The 18,703-nt window shown below is 45.5% G+C and overlaps 1 protein-coding gene across 1 annotated transcript; it reads right to left on the minus strand.

Annotated features, from left to right (window-relative positions):
* Positions 1-13,942: 13,942 nt before the first annotated feature.
* On the minus strand, positions 13,943-16,722 carry LOC105035085 (galacturonosyltransferase 8). The gene is made up of 2 exons (XM_010910495.4): positions 15,221-16,722; positions 13,943-14,507 (listed from the first exon to the last, which is right to left on the minus strand). The coding sequence occupies exons 1-2, from the start codon at positions 16,616-16,618 to the stop codon at positions 14,232-14,234; spliced, it is 1,674 nt and encodes a 557-aa protein (XP_010908797.1). The 5' UTR covers positions 16,619-16,722; the 3' UTR covers positions 13,943-14,231.
* Positions 16,723-18,703: the final 1,981 nt, after the last annotated feature.

Here is an 18,703-nt window from a genome sequence, read left to right on the forward strand (position 1 = left end):
AGATGCCCTAATCTTTCTTAAGTACCCTTCCACCCACTCTCATCATCTCTATAATTACTTCAATCTTTATGCACTCAATTTTGTGGAAGTTCACTCTTTAGGGTCCATTTTTTTAAGAATAAAATATTTATCCAAAAATTTATATTTTTTTGGATAAGTATTTCTCATGCAATATTTAGACAGAAAAATAATTTATCCATATTTTTTTATACATTGAAAAATGATCGGAGAATTTGTTATCCATGTTCTTTTATATTACTAGTTTTCCAAATAAGTTACTATAATCTATTTATATTTTTCATAATACCATTTATTATATAAATATTATTATATATATAATAATATAATATACTATATTATATTATTTTATTTTTATACATTATTATATTATTATCATCATATATTATATTATATTATTTTAATATCTTATATTAATATAGTTTAATATATATCATATAATATAATTATAAAATAATATATTAAATTATTATTATAATATTGTTGGTGCAAAAATCCGTCGGCATCGGAGAAGCTGGAGTCAAGGGAGTCGCGGTCGCCGCCGGAACCTGCAAAGAAAGTCTAAACCGGAGTTGGGAATACTCCGACAAGACTCTCCGACGCTCAAGTCAATTCTCTGCTTCAACAAGAATGGAGTGTTCGAACGAAAATTTTAGCAGAGTTTCAAGATAGAAATTAGAACTTAGAGAATAACGTATCTGGGGTCCCCTTTTTATAGGCGGAGGGTGCAACAGACTGACAGCGACGTTTGTAACCGCCTGATAGTGGGCCGCTTGGGGCCAGGAGGAGTTCGTTATGAAGAGTAGTGGAGTGGAGTCGTGGCTATCATCATGGCCTGCCACGTGGAGCCTGTTGCGGGGAGTGGATCAGTGTCCGTTGTCGCGACTTGCCAGAGAGTGGTGGAGCCACGCGGAATCCGTCGCAGGAAGTGGAGTAGAGTCGTGGCCATTACTGTGGCCGCAGGAAGTGGAGCAGAGTCGTGGCCATTACTGTGGCCCGCCAAGGAGTCCAGGCCTGTTGGCCGAAGCTCGATTGAGGTATCTGACGGAGATAGGCAGCTTTCCATCTGAAAGGAGCTCGGATGTTGCTAGCGAGCCTTCTACCGTTGGGTGCTTTGGGCGTTAACACCGTAGGCAAGGGCCATTTGCTGTAGGGGCTCGATCAAAGGCTTTTCGTAGACGAAGTTCGATTTCACGCAGAATTCAGCAGAGGGTCGACCGGCAGTGGGTGTCGGATGGCACTAGAGAGGTTCATCCGCTGGAGGGGTCCAGCTGCTGGAGTCCATGTGTTGTAAGAGTTCGTCCGGAATCTGTCCACTACAGAAGTTCGGTCAGAATCCGATCTCCGTAGGAGCTTGGATGGAGATCATTTATCGAGGAAGCTCAGCTGAAGCCTGCAGTAGAAGCTCGGAGTAGATCGCTTGTAGTAGAAGCTCAGAGTCCGGCCTTTGTAAGAGTTCGGATGAGGTCTACCTACAACAGGAGTTTAGGATGGAAGTCCGGCTCCTGTAGGAGCTCGGATGAAGTCCACCTGCAGTTGGAGAAGAAGTTCGGCTCCTGTAGGAGCCCAGATGGAGTCTACCTGCAGTTGGAGAAGAAGTCCGACTCCCGTAGGAGTCCGGATGGAGTCTACCTGCAGTTGGAGAAGAAGTCCGGCTCCCGTAGGAGCCCGGATGGAGTCTACCTGCAGTTGGAAGTCCGGCTCCCGTAGGAGTCCGGATGGAGTCTACCTGCAGTTGGAGAAGGTCGGCTCCCGTAGGAGCCCGGATGGAGTCTACCTGCAGTTGGAGAAGAAGTCCGGCTCCCATAGGAGCCCGGATGGAGTCTACCTGCAGTTGGAGAAAAAGTCCGGCTCCCGTAGGAGCTTGGATGAAGTCTACCTGCAGTTGGAGAAGAAGTCCGGCTCCCGTGGGAGCCTGGATGAAGTCTACCTGCAGTTGGAGAAGAAGTCCGGCTCCCGTAGGAGCTCGGATGAAGCCTAGAAGGTGGTCGACCACCGCAGAAACTTGGATGGAATCCGTCCGTCGTAGAGAATTCGGTCGACATTGATGGGGGTTTATCCGTCGGCAGAACTCGAGAACGTTGCGGAGGCTTGGCTGCCGGAGAGGTTTGGAAAGATGTCGCCGAAGGTCGGACGTCGGTAAAATCTCTGGGGGGTCACTCCTGACATGAACTTCGGCTGGGAGGTATTTTATACCCAACACCAGTCCCCTTACTTTCGAGTTCGAGTTTCGAATGAAGGAAGTACAGAAAAATTTTTACAGCCGAAGTTACCCCCTTGAATCCTGTGCGCGACCGCCCTCGAAAATCCAGACATTTAATGCGCGCGTGCTGGAGTCTTTTCAAATCGGAGCGATCCGAAGAGACCTTTCGGGATTCTCGCTGGAGCGTTGTCCCAAGCGCCACACCATAATGATCCCGCCGGCAATCAGCTTTATGCCACGGTGAGTGGGATGCGTGGCGGGCATTGGTTGACCTAGGGATATCCGCCACCATAACTGTGCCAGACTCCGTCGCTTATTTAAGTCCCCCCTTTCCCTTCAGGGACTTCATTTCGCCTGAGAGTCCAGACGATGCCTTTCTTCTGCCCGAGAGCTTAGCCACCCATCAGCGCCCTTTTCGACCCTAAGCATTCTTTGCGCCAATCTTCGCCATTTCCGTCGGCTCCCTGCCGCCTTCCGTCTTCCGAGCCCTTTCGAGGGTTCTCCCACCAGGGCTTTTGCCCCGGAGGTCAATCTCGAGAGGATGCTGCGGATCGAGAGGAGTAGGAGGGGAGAAACAGTAGCCTGCAAGTTCAACGGCTGCCGAACCGCCATCGAGGTCTCCCACAGCTTCGAAGGGGGCTCGAGGGAGAATTCCTTCAACAACAGGGATTTAATAACGAACCAGTCGGTGAGTGCGTCCTACCCGAGAATTTCAAAGTAGTTGAACGGGGCGACACCGGTCAAGGGGGTAGAGTTGCCATCATAAGCTGTGGCGGGTTCCTTGACGTCGTCGGAGTCGAGGGACCAGAGGCGGTCGGTGCTGACGGTGGGACAGTAGAACTTGTTGCGGGGGCGGTGGAAGTAGCGCATGCTGACCTCGCCGAAGTACCTGGGATGGTGGTTATTGGGGAGCACGCGGTGGTGGTGCATGCCTCCGGCGTCATCGCGGCCTTCGGGGTACTTCCGGTTCTTCTCGATACAGGTCGTCGCTGCCGCCACCCATTGAATTCTATCCCCCCTCTTTCCCCCTAGGGTTGGGGTTTCGGCAATGGTGCGGAACGAGGCGGGGGGCGAAAGCCGATGGATTCATCACACGGCTGAGAGATACTGCTGAGAAAGATGAAACCGAAAGGAGAAGTCGAAAGCCTGGAGCGGTCTCTAATATACTTTTTTCAAGTCTTGTAGTAATGTTCTTTTTTCCTCGATCCTCAAGGCTTTGTAACGTACACCTTGTTAATCGAAAATGAAAAGGAGATTCTTATTACCTTGTCCGTACTTTGTGTCGCCTGCCGAACTTCTTTCATTCACTATTATTATTGTTGTATTCCTCCCTCCTTTTTTTTTTGTTCGATGCCGATGTTGTCTGGAGGTTCTTGGTCGTCGCCACGTCGGCTTGCTTTTCTTGTCATCTTTCTTCTTCAGCCTCAAGGGCTCTGTAATGCATACTTAGTTAATGACATGAGAAGAAAATTTTTCGTTACCTCTTTTACTCATGTGTTGAATTGTCGTTTGCCGAGCTTCTTTCGACTTTTGCCTTACTTGATATCGATGCCGTTCGAAGGTACCCGATCGCCGTCGCATTGACCCATCCTCTTGTTTATGGCCGTAGATTTGTCCGGGACCATTCAAGTTTGACGCCTCCTTTCAGAGTTCGAGCTTGGAGGTCTGAGCTTCTCGTCGCCCCGAGGAAACCACCTTATCCTTGGCCCGTGTTGAGAGCTCTCTTGGAGATCGGAGATTTTGATAAGAACCTCAATCCTCGCTGAGGCGAGGCTCCCTGTGTCTTTGATGTAATTTATTTTCCATTTGTCGCTGATGCAGTTCGTCGCTTTCCTTTTTAACCCCCCTCCCCTTTTTCTTTTTCTTTTCTCGAGTGAGGGTTTTCCCTCTGCTCTTGGTGGGGTCGCGGGAGCGCAGAGGGGCCGCTGAGGAGGTTTCCTTTTTCTTATTTGGTCTTGAATTACCAGACCTTAATTGGTGTCAGGATGAGATCCTTCCCCTATTTCTGATATGTTCGATTTCAGCTCAGATTAGGACATGGCTCTTCCCCTGTTCCTAACAGGGCTGTGGGGGCACATATGGACGTTGCAGAGCCTCTCCCCCATCCGGTCTAAGAGTAACCGGGCCTTCGACTTTGCTCACGTTAGGACAAGGTTCTCCTCCTGTCCCTAACAAGGCTATGGGGGCGCATATGGACGCTGCAGGGCCTCTCCCCCCATTCGATCTAAGAGTAACCGGACCTTCGACTTTGCTCATGTTAGGGCGAGGTTCTCCTCCTGTCCCTAACATGGCTGTGATGGCGCATGTGGGCGCTGCAGGACCTCTCCCCCCATCCGGTCTAAAAATAATCGGGCCTTCGACTTTGCTCATGTTAGGGCGAGGTTCTCCTCCCGTCTCTAACATGGCTGTGGGAGCGCATATGGGCGCTGCAGGACCTCTCCCCCATCCGGTCTAAAAATAATCGGACCTTCGACCTTGCTCATGTTAGGGCGAGGTTCTCCTCCTGTCCCTAACATGGCTGCGGGGGCACATAAGGCGTTGTAGGGCCTCTCCCCCCATCCAGTCTAAAAACAATCGGGCCTTCGATTTTGCCCATATTAGGTGTCATTTTCGTTGTCTGAAGGGGTTATCCCCCGTCATTACGAGTCCATGCTAAAAGGAAAGATGTGCAAATCTGAAAGGAATCTTGATTTAAAGCAAAGTCGTTCGTAATACATTTACAGATTTTTCAAATCTCAGGGCTATAGAAGGTCTGCTCCCCGTCAAGGTCCTCCGGAGATGGAGTTGATGATCCCAATTGGAGGCCGATCTCCGGGCTGCTCTTCCCTCCTCGACGGCTCAAGTTGCGGCAGGGCCCTTGGACGATCTTCTCTACCCTCAGGCCGGCGTCGAATGAACCTGTCGAGCCGACCTCGTCTGATGAGCTCCTCGATCTCGTCTCGAAGTTGAATGCACTCTTCTGTGTCGTGGCCGTGGTCACGACGGTAGAGACAGAACTTGTTAGGATTGCGCTTTCCGGATGCGTGCGCATCCTTTCAGACCTTGGGAGCTGCTCTCTGACTTCCATCAGCATCTGAGTTTTCGATGCGTTGAGGGGGGCGTAGCTGCGGAATCTTCCTGGGGGAGAGCTCCGCCGAATCCTGCGCTCCGGGCTTCTCTGCCTGTCTGCTCGGGGAGGAGTCTGGACGCGCTTGTACCTGGGAGGAGTTCGAGAATGTGGCCGAGCTTCTCTCAGCCTTTTTTCGACTGCGGGCTTACTCGAGTCTCCCGCTTGCCGCTCTCTCGCAGTCTCCTCATCCTTCATCTTGAAGGCTTCTTCTACTTGGGCGTACCCTTCGTCCGAGCCAGCAAGTCAGCAAAATCCCTGGGATACTTCTTTTCCAGGGAGAATAGAAGGTTGTTCTTTTGAAGACCGCCTTTCAGAGCGGCCATCGTGACCGATTAATCCAAGTTCCGGACCTCCAATGCAGCGACATTGAAATAGTTGATGTAAGCCCGAATGGACTCCCCCTCCCTTTGCTTGATGTTGATGAGGGACTCCGAACCCCTCGGGGACGCCGGCTGCTAACAAAATGAGCCGCAAACTGGTGGCTCATCTGATCAAAGGAAAAGATGTTACCCGACTTCAGCGCCGAATACCAGTTTCTCGCTGCTCCCTTCAAGGTGGATGGGAAAGCTCGGCACAGGATGGCGTCTAGCGCGTCATGGAGTAGCATCATTGTCCGGAAGGCCTCCAGGTGGTCAACTGGGTCCGAAGTCCCGTCGTAGCTTTCAAATTGAGGGAGCTTGAAGTTTGGCGGGATCGGTTCCTGCATGATCATTTGAGAGAAGGGAGGGTCAGTACAAATGTCCTCACCATAAGCAGGGGGAGTGTGGCGGAGTTCTTCGATCCGCCGGTTCATCTCCTGGAGCCTTCGATCCAGGAAATCCTCTCGACTGTGAGTCTGAAGGATCTTCTGGCAGAATAGAGGTAGAGATCTTCCAGGAGTAGAATCGTGATTTGACTGAGGGCTCTCCACCTTCGGATTCGTCTTTCCGTGAAAGACGGGGTGACTGGCCCAAGTGGCCCGTCCCACCGTCGGATTTTGGAGTTCCAGCGACGTTCTCTCCAGTCGTACTGACGCCTGTGGCTGTTGCTGCTGCTGCATGGCCTGCACCGCTTCAGTGAGGCCTCTGACCTGCTGAACCAGTAGGTCGAATTGCTCCGCGCCAACCGCCGTCGCCGGAGGAGGAGGAGGAACCTGGGAAACTAAAGGTGAGGCCGGAGCCTGAGATCTGGCCGCGGAGGCCGTGGATCGCCGAGTGGATGCTTTGCGGGGAGGCATCGGGCGAAAATCTAGTAGACGGAGAAGAAGATATCGGAGAAGATGACCGAAGGCGGTCCCGTTGAGCGCTCCTTTAAGAACAAGGATACTGCGAAGACACAGGGTTCTTCTTCTAGCGTCAATCCTGTTGGTGCAAAAATCCACCGGCGTCGGAGAAGTTGGAGTCAAGGGAGTCGCGGTCACCGCCGGGACCTGCAAAGGAAGTCTAAACTGGAGTTGGAGGTGCTCCGGCAAGATCCTCCGACGCTCAAGTCAATTCTTTGCTTCAACAACAATGGAGTGCTCGAACGAAAATTTTAGCAGAGTTTCAAGATAAAAATTAGAGTTTAGAGAATAACGTATCTGGGGTCCCCTTTTTATAGGTGGAGGGTGCAACAGACTGACAGCGACATTTGTAACCGCTTGGTAGTAGGCCGCTTGGGGCCAGGAGGAGTTCGTTATGAAGAGTAGTGGAGTGGAGTCGTGGCTATCATCATGGCCTGCCACGTGGAGCCTGTTGCGGGGAGTGGATCAGTGTCCGTTGTCGCGACTTGCCAGAGAGTGGTGGAGCCATGCGGAATCCGTCGCAGGAAGTGGAGCAGAGTCATGGCCATTACTGTGGCCGTAGGAAGTGGAGCAGAGTCGTGGCCATTACTGTGGCCGCAGGAAGTGGAGCAGAGTCGTGGCCATTACTGTGGCCGCCAAGGAGTCCAGGCCTGTTGGCCGAAGCTCGATTGAGGTATCTGGCAGAGATAGGCAGCTTTCCATCTGAAAGAAGCTCGGATGTTGCTGGCGAGCCTTCTACCGTTGGGTGTTTTGGGCGTTAACACTGTAGGTGAGGGCCATTTGCTGTAGGGCTCGATCAGAGCTTTCCATAGACGAAGTTCGATTTCACGCAGAATTCGGCAGAGGATCGACCGACAGTGGGTGTCGGATGGCACTGGAGAGGTTCATCCGCTGGAGGGGTCCGGCTGCTGGAGTCCATGTGTTGTAGGAGTTCGTCCGAAATCTATCCGCTACAAAAGTTTGGTCGGAGTTCGATCTCCGTAGGAGTCCGGATGGGGATCATTTATCGAGGAAGCTCAGCCGAAGCCTGCAGTAGAAGCTCGGAGTAGATCGCTTGCAGTAGAAGCTCGAAGTCCGGCCCTTGTAGGAGTTCGGATGAGGTCTACCTGCAACAGGAGTTCAGAGCGGAAGTCCGGCTCCCGTAAGAGCTCGGATGGAGTCCACCTGCAGTTGGAGAAGAAGTCCGGCTCCCGTAGGAGCCCGGATGGAGTCCACCTACAGTTGGAGAAGAAGTCCGGCTCCCGTAGGAGCTCGGATGGAGTCTACCTGCAGTTGGAGAAGAAGGCCGACTCCCGTAGAAGTCCGGATAGAGTCTACCTACAGCTGGAGAAGAAGTCCGACTCCCGTAGGAGCCCGGATGGAGTCTACCTGCAGTTGGAGAAGTCCGGCTCCCGTAGGAGCCGGATGGAGTCTACCTGTAGTTGGAGAAGAAGTCCGGCTCCCGTAGGAGCTCGGATGAAGTCTACCTGCGGTTGGAGAAGAAGTCCGATTCCCGTAGGAGCCTGGATGAAGTCTACCTGCGGTTGGAGAAGAAGTCCGGCTCCCGTGGGAGCCTGGATGAAGTCTACCTGCAGTTGGAGAAGAAGTCCGACTCCCGTAGGAGCCTGGATGAAGTCTACCTGCAGTTGGAGAAGAAGTCCGGCTCCCGTAGGAGCTCGGATGAAGCCTAGAAGGTGGTCGATCACCACAGAAACTTGGATGGAGTCCGTCCATCGCGGAGAATTCGATCGACACTGATGGGGATTTATCCATCGGTAGAACTCGGAAATATTGCGGAGGCTCGACCGCCGGAGAGGTTTGGAAAGATGTCGCCGAAGGTCGGACGTCGGTAAAATCCTCGGGGGGTCACTCCTGACATGAACTTCGGTTGGGAGGTATTTTATACCCAACAAATATAGTATAGTATATTACAATACATTATGTTAATATCTTATATTAATATAATAATAATATAGTATATAATAATATACTATATTATTTTATTATAATATATTATAATAAATTATATTATTTTATTATATATTATTATTATATAAAATATATTATATTATTATTATTATAGTATTATATAAATATTATTATATAAAATATAATATAATATTTTATTATATTATTATATTATAATATATTATATTATATTATTATAAAGTTAAAGATATATTGAGAATGAATTAAAGAGATTATTTTTCTGATTGATGGAAAACTAATTTAGCCATTTCTTAGATGGATAAGATTTTTTTTTATTTTATGGATAAATACTATTCATAGAAAAGTAACTTATTCATCTTGAAAAAAAACGTGAAAACATGAGTAAATTAGTTAATGAGATAATTGATCAATTTTTTCATGATATTTATCTATAAAAGAACAGTCCTTAGAGAATAGACAAGGTGACAATCCCAAAAAAGCTCAAGAAGGTTTAAACATACTCCTCTTTCTACCCAAAAAAATACTTACTTCTCTCAATTATATCACGTCCCGACTCAACTGTACACAGCAAGAACTTTAATAATAGCTATCATATTATCTGTTGTGCTGTCACATAGCTGATACCCAAAGCCAATCAGGACCAATAGGTTTAAGTGCTTCGTTGATCCCTGTCTAACAACTAGATTGAGTTAAGGCCGGAAATTGCAGAAAAATTCATTCTTTTAACAAAATATGCAGAACGGGACCCCTAAAATGATGTGTCATCTAACTGAATGTAGCTAAACAGATCTAATTTGCCATTCCAAAAGTAGTACAGAAACAGATTCCAGAAAATGCACATTTTTGGTTTGGCATCGCCACGCCCGAAAATGTACTAGGTAAAATTTTCAGAAGTTTCAGTTGAGTTAATTCTCATCTGCAAAACATTCTATACAAACTCAAATATAGTATTGGGGATATGATAATTCGTTTCAATTTGAGAAGAACAGTATATAGTGGTACCTGGTATCCTCCTCGCTAGCGTTGTGATGATATCCAGATTTTGACTAGTTTGTTAACTGAGCTATTTTTGAGGAAAGATAGTCAAAACGATTGTAACAAATATAGACTTCAAAGCAAGTCAGGGCACCAATAAAGAAATTATGCAGTGATGTGCAAAGATGCCTCAGAAGTCTCCTACAAAATTTAGATGGTTTAACATAAACAACCAGGACGTCTACAATTTCATCTGTCAACACCTCATTTTTAAACTCACAATAAAATTTGAACCCAAAGGGAATGTACTGATGAAGACATTCTGTAAAGGTTACAAACAAAAGGAGAAAGCATGACAATCTCAAGAAGCATCAGTTCCATGATTGTAATACTTGGGTGAGTTTTCATGAACAAGTGTTCCGAATCTTTACAGTAAAATACCACAGGACAAAGATTAATTAACTTCTGATTGAGTAGTATTGACAAATATAGAACCACAGCAGACATTAGAAATTCCCAAAATCATGTAACATAAAACAAACTCAGGTTACAATTTGGCCCAAAAAAATAACCCATAAACATCAAGTACAAAAATCACCTTAGAGAATGATCAACCTGTTTTCCTCCATTACCTTTCAATAGTCATGGGCACACTTCGTCAGATCATCATGCATTTAAAGAAAAAGAGTAGTAAATGTAGGATAGTACCTCATTCTGTTTCTCAATAAAATCCTGTATCCCCAGGATACAGAATCCACAACACCTCAAAGACAGCTAAGAAAACCAAAAATCAATTGTTCCTGGAAATATATGGGTGAAACAATTACTTGAACTCAAGACATAGCCAGATTGTTAACTTATCAGCAGGAAACTAGGATCAAGACAATGGCCAAAATGAATTCAAGCATGCTAATCATCGAAGCAAATTGGAGGATCAAAGACTAGATAAATTACTTCGGCAACTAATTACAATTTCGGTTAAAGCCCTGACTTCACCTGTGACTTATAAGAAAATCTTGAACCAAATAGCTGCAGTCACAGGGTGCCTGAGTTAACAATCTCTCACCCCATTATCATGTCAATTGAGAGGTAGAGAAAGTGCACATATGCAGTAGTCATTTATTAGAGAAATAGTCCCCGACATGAAATGCTCACATGTATGCATACTTGATGTATACATTGAATCTTCAACAACACAACTTATCCTTTATCGACAAGTATAAATAAGATCCTCTATTGAGCAAAGCCATAAGATGTGCATGCCTTATTATTCCTCAACCACAACATAAAGTGAGAAAAAGTCCCTTTAATGTATATTCTCTCCTTGATCATCAATTTAATTAACATAATCCCGTCCATCATATTCATGCAACAATTTGACAAGTTCTGGTACATATATATTCCTCAGACTAAAAATCCATACATAATAGCTTCTTATTAAAAAAAAAAAGGGAAAAAGAAAAAGAAAAAAGCAGCTCTTTGGCAATGGAGATAGCATTTTGTAGGCTTACATCCCTTAAACCTTATAAATTCCAAAACAGCTCCAACTCTGGTGTAAATGAACCAAATCATATGTTTCTTCACTTTAAAGCAAGGTAAAGTTTCCCTTCAAAACTTTATCCAGCTCATCTAGCCTCGCAAACCAAGTCCAAGACAATCTCAACACATACACAAAGAATGAATTAAGCTTTATGGCTTATTCTCCTAACTGATATGGATGTTATATTTGACATTTACTTGCCTCACAGAAGTTTGAGAGACAAATCAAGTGCAATAAGAAGTGACATCATATAGGGAGGAGAGGACAAAACTCTATAGTTAAGAAAGTGATACTAGACTTTCTTTTCCCCAAACAATTGATGCTTGACTATTGAGTGCCCAAATATCCAATTCAAACATCTATTGGAGGTTAAGGTTCAACTAAGTTGGTCAGCAAATAATAGAACTCACAATGCATTCATACGAAGCAGATACATTTGGATTTTTGAACACATGGTGGTCAGTCTTCTTGGTCATATGCCCATAAAAATATTATCAGTTTAGTTCTTGGCAACAAGAATGCAACATTTAGGAAGACACGCTTAACTATAGTTGCCTCACCTACTCTCTCAGATAATAAAATTTCATACTTCCCACCAGGTAAAGATTTTAACCATCTTTTCCCCCTTCCCATGCAAAAAGAACTTAAGCACGGTGACAAAGGATTTTCTTTCAAAAATATAATACTAAAAAGACATTCATAAGTTTTAGTTGGACAAAGCTTCATAACACCTCGAGAGACTTCTTATGCACCAATCCTTTTTTTTTTTTTTTTTGGGTGATAGAGCTTGAAAATCCTACCTAGTAGCTTCTGATCAACCTTGGGCAAAGTTAATGACTCATTGGACATCTTATTAAGGCATGTAGAATTTCTAGAGTGTCAATATATCATAAACCCTCCACATTTTTTTTTTGAGTCTTCTGACAAAAGAAGCGAGGAACAGCCAATTTAGATGTTATGGGCATGAGCAACAAAACATCTAAAGAAGATATAGGAAGAAGATGTTCTCCATTCCATGTCAAATTGTCAAGAAGAAGGATGGAAACACATAAGCACTCATGGATGGAAGTTTTGAGAATGCACTTGGAAAAAACATGTAATGAAACTGCAAGCAGCATTACCCAGAAAAGCCAACCAAAAATAGTTAGGATTTTGGACAAGGCTTTATACCAATGGTTGTTTTGCATGCCTGAACCTTTAATTTAGGAATTAGCTGTACAAGACTGGGCAATTAAGACTCAGGGCTTGAATACATTTAGGTTTATTGGAAGGACAAGCCTTTGCAGAAATCAAGGAATGTGTTTTAGATTGCAGTAATTACAAGACTTTATATTATCTTCCTTACCTTATTTATGAAACAGGAGGCATGAGATGAGAAAAGAAGATGAGAAGCAAAACGAACTCTGAGTTTCACTCTAAAAGAGACGAGCCACAAGTGTCAAGCAAGTTCTTCTACTATATTTCTGACTCTTAACAAAAAAGTGAAACTAGAAATTAATCTATATAAGCAAAGAGCCGTTTGAAGCCTTCCCTACCACTCCTCACAAAATTAAATAAAAAAAGAAAAAATAATAACTTTTTAACATTTATTTGCTCTATAAGATATCATCTTGCTCACATTCTGAACCTTTTCTGAAACCCCAAACAAAATCCAATAGAACTTCTGTTTTGAGCTTCACAATCCCAGTATTCTGGGCTGCATCATCATGTCCTAATGTCCAAGATGGCGCACTAATAGGCTAATACATGGCAAATTTATCCAGATTGGTTTCATTATGGCCTATGATTATATTCATTCTTCACAATTTGAGAATCATCAGATTAGACTGGCAAATACATGTTATCTTATGAATTGATTCTTATGTTAGTTAAGTAAAATTCCCTATGTTAGCAAATAGGTGTATGAGTGACTTTTTGACTAGTACAGGCAGGTCAAGGCCCATAACAAGGAGAGCCAATCCTCTGTTTTCTTTCTTCCTTTCTTTTACTCATAGAATATACCAGTATAACCTTGGCCATGAATTAATTGAGATAGGGTCAGGCAAGCCTGGATAAGGTCCTAAAACACAGCAAATTCAGCATAAATTCATCACAAAGGCTGTAACAAGATCCTACAACTATATATGGCTGTATATATTTTTCTAGGAGCTAAAAATCAACTTGCAAGATCTCCAGCTATGGAGTTGTGTCATCTTTGGTTTCAATGTCATATCCATGTTTTGCAGTGCCCATTGGGATCAATGGCCCAGCTTGCTATGTCCCAAGTCACCATCCTTTTGTTGTACCAAATTTTAATTTTGATTAATGAAAAATCACCTCTCTTTCCTCAACCTAGCTTTTCACAAACTAAGGCAATATGAACATCAAATAACAGCAAGGTATGGCCAATTTAACTTATTTGAAAGAAGAGGGATATCAAATATTACAGAGATCTATTCTTAAGAGTTGTAGGATTCCGCTATAAGATCTGGTTGAATCTTAGGAGCTTCTAATTTCTTTCGCTTGGAGGAACTTCTCATATAGTTGGAAAATTAGAATATCATGTATATCTTTTTTATTCTTCTAGGACTGATTGTAGGCTTCATTATAAAAGATTAATACTGCTAACACAACAACAAAAAAAACAATAATAAGCAAGAAAGTATAACATTTTGGAAAATAAGGACCACTTATACAAGCATAATGAAAAATAATTGACATGAGTTAATAAATAATGGACATAAAGTTTCTATATGGAAGTATTATAATCAATGTCACAAAGAGAAATGACACCAATAAAAAAAAAAAACAAAATACATGTTGATAATAACGTCATGGCATTTAGATGTGCCATTACCAACAAAGCACAGAGAAACACAAAACATGGAAGTTAGCTAAATTAGACAAAAAAATATTATTTCTTAAGCATATTACAAAAAGGGGTAGGAGACCTTTGAAAATGTTATTAGATAAGTCCAATGTATCAAAGATATAACACTAGATGCATGTGGATAAAGCCAAAAGGTTTTTGAATAGAGAACTAAAATATTACAATTAGGAGAAACTTTTAACATGTCTAAGCTTGATCCATAAGAGCATCTAATCATTTGAAGGGACTGCAACAAAGCCGAAAAAACAAATACAGGTTGCCGAACCATATTAACTGTTACCATACTTCTTGGTTTTCCATAGAGGCTCTGGCTATGCGCACTCTCCTTTATGATGCAAAATTGCATTGGTGGATAAACTCCATATCATAGTCCACATACTTTGTCCAGAGGTGTCGGAACTGGTTCATGGCAATATCTAGCCAGGGTTTCATATTCCCATTGAAATGTACAACAGCAGCATTCTTTATTTCTTCCATGCTTATGCTTGGATTATATCCAAGCCCAAGCACATGCCAAGATTTGTCCAAGGGTTTTGTTGTCGAGTAAAATGTGATCAAGCCTGGTGGCAGGGTTCCCAATTTCCACAATGTTCGGTTCTCATTCTACAAAAGTTTCAAACAACCTCCAAATTATCAACGTATGAGATGCAGTATAGCAGTAAAGGACCAAAGAATGGAGAACATTATCATGAAGATTTTCATATAGAGCCTCCTAATGTTCTAAAATCATCCAGCATTATAGCTCAATCTTGATGGGCATTGGAATACATAAAATAGAGCACGTCTTGATATACATCAATTAAGATTGGCAAAGAATTTATATCTTAAGAAAAGCGAAGTGCCATGTAAAATCTATGTCAGAGTATACTAACTCAAATGCTAGTTTATTTGTTCTTTTTCACTGATATTCTTAGAATAAATCATTAATCAAGGATTATATCTACATTCTTCATGTTAGAAAATTCTTGTGGACAGCTTTTTATGGATAATCCCTGTTATATACAAATACAAAGCGTGCCCAAATGAGCACAATCCTATTCTTACAAATGAAAAACTCACTAAATTATTGATTAAATACCAATATGGAGACATTTCCTAGTCTAAACCAATCTACCAATTCATTGCATGTAAGCTAGCAAGAATAACACATTCCAGTAATAAAATACAAGTTTTAACTTCAAGCTTATATGTTAGTTTTGCTAGCTCAGAAGAATAATAAGCAAGATTTATAAATTAAAGCATGTCGACAGCCACAATTTAATCCTAAATTAAGACAATCCAAAAAAAGTTAGGCAATTTATAAGGTACCAACTTACCAGATTCTGCCAGTAATGGTACTGCTCGGTACACTTCTCCCTCCTCCATGCATCAAGATCGAAGAAGTTCATTCCATACGCCCAACCGCAAGCCTTGGGACTGAACCTCTCCTTGATCAATGGGTGTGAGAAGTTCATGTACTGGGCATACCGGTGGAACGACCCGAAGCACGTCTCCACCGCCCCATTCACCTTCCCTTCCATATCAATCTTCCATAGGCCCGTGAGGTCCCGCTGCACGACCACATCATCGTCCAAGAACAGAATCCTGTGCAGCTTCGGGTACATCTCCGGCAAGTAGAACCTGAGATGGTTGAGCATGGACAAGTACTTGGGATTCCGGAACTTCATGTTGGTGGTGTCCTTGGTGGCATTCTCGAGCTTGTTCTCAAAGTAGAACCTTTGAAGGTTGGCAGATTCGAGCTGCCGGAGGACAGGCACATAGGAGGAGTTGAGGAACTTGTAGTCCTCGAAGGCCTTGACCTCAATGTGGGCGCCATTGTAGTCCTTGTGGCGGAACATCACCTGCATGGCGCCAATGTTCATGCGGTCCGTGACGACATGGAAGACGTGCCTCCAGGGCTCCCTGGCGTTGCGGACGGCGGAGTTGACGACGACGGAGGCGGCAAGGACGTTGTCGGAGAAAATGGCGTAGTGGTAGAGGCGGGGGTCGTCGAGCTCGGGGGGAGGAGAAGAGGGGTCGGTGTAGAGGTCGGGGCGGGCGATGCGCTCCTCCATGAGGCGCATGGCGAGGCAGTGGAGGCTCTTGGGGATGGACTTGGCGGCGATGAGGCTGGAGAAGGCGCCCTGCTTCTTGGCCTTGGAAAGCTGCTCGTTGACGGCAAAGATGGTGTCTTTGAGCTTTTGGATCTTCAGCTGGTTGTCGAAGGCGTCCTTGGCATCGGCGATGAGCTGCCGGGCGGCGCGGATGCGATCCTTGAGCTCGCGCTCGAAGCGGAAGAGGCCGGCCTCGTCGAGCGGGGCGGCGGTGTCGAGGAGAGGCCGGTGGGCCACGAGGAGGGCGGAGAAGTTCCGGCTAAGCTCCGCGAAGAGACGCACCTGCTTCGAGTTCTCCAGCTTGAGCTTGCGAGCGTACGAGGCGTACGCCGCTGCGACGGCGGCGTGATCGCTGGCCTGCTTGCGTATCAGGTTCGCGCGCTCCCGGAGGGGGTCAGATCGGACGGCGAGCACCGATCGCCGGATTGACGGGATACCGGAGAAGTACGGATCTGAGGATATCTCCGTGGCTCCATCCGTCGCGGCGGCGGTGGAGGAGAAGGTGGTGGTGGGAAGGAGGAAGAGGACGGCGACGGCGAAGAAGAGGGAGGCGGCGACGAGGAGGAGGAGGGAGAGCCCGATCTGGCGATCAGGGTTTCTTTTTCGATCGGAGATCACCATTTTTCTTCGGGTTTTAACTGTTTCGAATCGAAGTGGAGGATTAGGAGGCGAAGAAGGGAGCGGAGAGAACGTCGCTCGATTTCGCTCGAGCTTCTCTCAGTCGGCAATAATACTAGCGTATAATTAAACTAATTAATTTAAGAATAAGATGTAATTAGCACGTGGTTTAGTGTTAATTGATGGTTAGCTAACTAATTTAGGAAAAGTCCTTGTTATATTATATCGCGGACTACTTTAGCTTAAGGTGAGCTGTGAGAAGAGAGTGGGAACCAACCGGCTTTCGGGTGGGCTGCCATTTGAGTGATGGAGCGTATGATTGGGTGGATGGAAACGTGTGGAGCGCGGAGGAGGGGAAGCGGCAGTGGAAGACGGTAGTGCTGGAATGCCGACTTTCTGGTATGGTTGCACGGCTATTGACGTTTGTAATTAATATTTTAATTAATATTGACTTCTGGGTGGACCGTGGACCGGTGGGAGACCGGTCCGGCCTAGCGTTGACGAGGACGGGTCGGTTAGGGCCCATACGTTGGTGGCGACTTAGTGGGCATAGAGTAAACGAGCCCCTACTTGGCGACTGTTGTAAATTGTGCCACAGCAATTGTGGTATAAGGTGGTGGAGTAATTTTTTGTGCACCACATGCGTGCAATAACAGTGCACTGCTTTTTTTTCATTAGACCACGTAGCTATATTTTTTAATATAAATTAAATATATTAATTATATAAATTAAATATATTAATTTTATTTTTTAATTTAAAATTTTGAATGATAAAATATTTTTCTATTCTAAAAAATTATGACATCCTATAGTCTGTTTATGACGTCCCATAGCCTGTTATAACATTCTGAAGACATATTATATCTTTCGAATTTTATTATGATACTTTTTTTATAATATTTTATTATATAAAAAATCTTAGATAGTTTATTTATTTATTTTTTTCTATCGATCTCTCCCACCCCGTGTTGGCCACGACCTTCCCTCTCCGGTGATCTTCTCCTCCCCCCTCCCCCCCAACCGGTGTTTCTGCTATGCCGGCCCTCCTCTAGTCCGTTCCACTGCCATGCCACCCCTTTCCTCTCTCTCCGGTAGTCTTCACCCACCCCCCCAACCCCATGCTCGCGCCCCACCCCAACAACGCCCTTAACCCCACCCTCACCGCCCCCCACCAACTCCTCCCCCCCCCCACGCACCTCCCACCTCCTACAACCATGCCGCACTGCCCCCTCCCCCCTTCTCGACGCTCTTACCCCACCCCCTCCCCCCAATCGGTGCTTCTACTGCACCGCCCCCCCTCAGGTCCGTCCCACCCCCATGCTGCCCCCTTCCTCCTCCTAGACAATCTTTGCCCACCCCGTGCCACCACCCACCCCCTTGCGCCCCCCCCCCCCCCACGTCTCCTCCACTTCTCTGTGCCACCCCCTCTCTTCTTCGCGAGACCGACGCCTCCTTTGACCCACCCCTCCAAACCCCTGGTGGTCCTCCACTTCTTTGCGCCACCCTTTCCCCTCTCCGCGAGACCGACGCCTCCTTTGACCCACCCCCCCAAACCCCTGGTGGTCCACACCCTCCCCCCTCCGATGGCCCATGCCTCTTCCGAGCCACCACCCCCTAACCCCCTAGTAGTCCACGGCTTCTCCACTCTCTTTCCCTGTATTCAATATCGATGCCTCCTATAGTACCCCAATTCTCAACCACACAAATCTCAAAGCAATAATAAATTTAAAAAAAAACAAACAAAAACAGGGAAAATTGGGAAGAAGACTCCCGATGGAGTCTTCTTCTCCGACGTGACCTGGGTGAATCGGGAGTCCTAGGACCTCTCGAAGTCCTAGGGCCCTCTATAAGAAGACCTCTCCTTTCCCTAGAAACCGAACATCGGCCCTCTACCCATCTCTTTCTCCCTGTTTTTTTCCGATCGGAGCCGCGGACACCGTTTTGTTCTTGCCGTGATTGCTCGCCGGTGGGGTCACCAGAGACCAAGGTGAGTTTCCCTTCTCTTCCTCTCTTCTTTCCCCTTCCTCCCGTGCCCTTGTGCGCGGCTGCCAGCGACGGGAGTCGCCGATTCTTGGATGGAAAAGAGAC

This window comes from Elaeis guineensis, chromosome 9 (assembly GCF_000442705.2).
Source record: "Elaeis guineensis isolate ETL-2024a chromosome 9, EG11, whole genome shotgun sequence".
Taxonomy (NCBI): Eukaryota; Viridiplantae; Streptophyta; class Magnoliopsida; order Arecales; family Arecaceae; genus Elaeis; species Elaeis guineensis.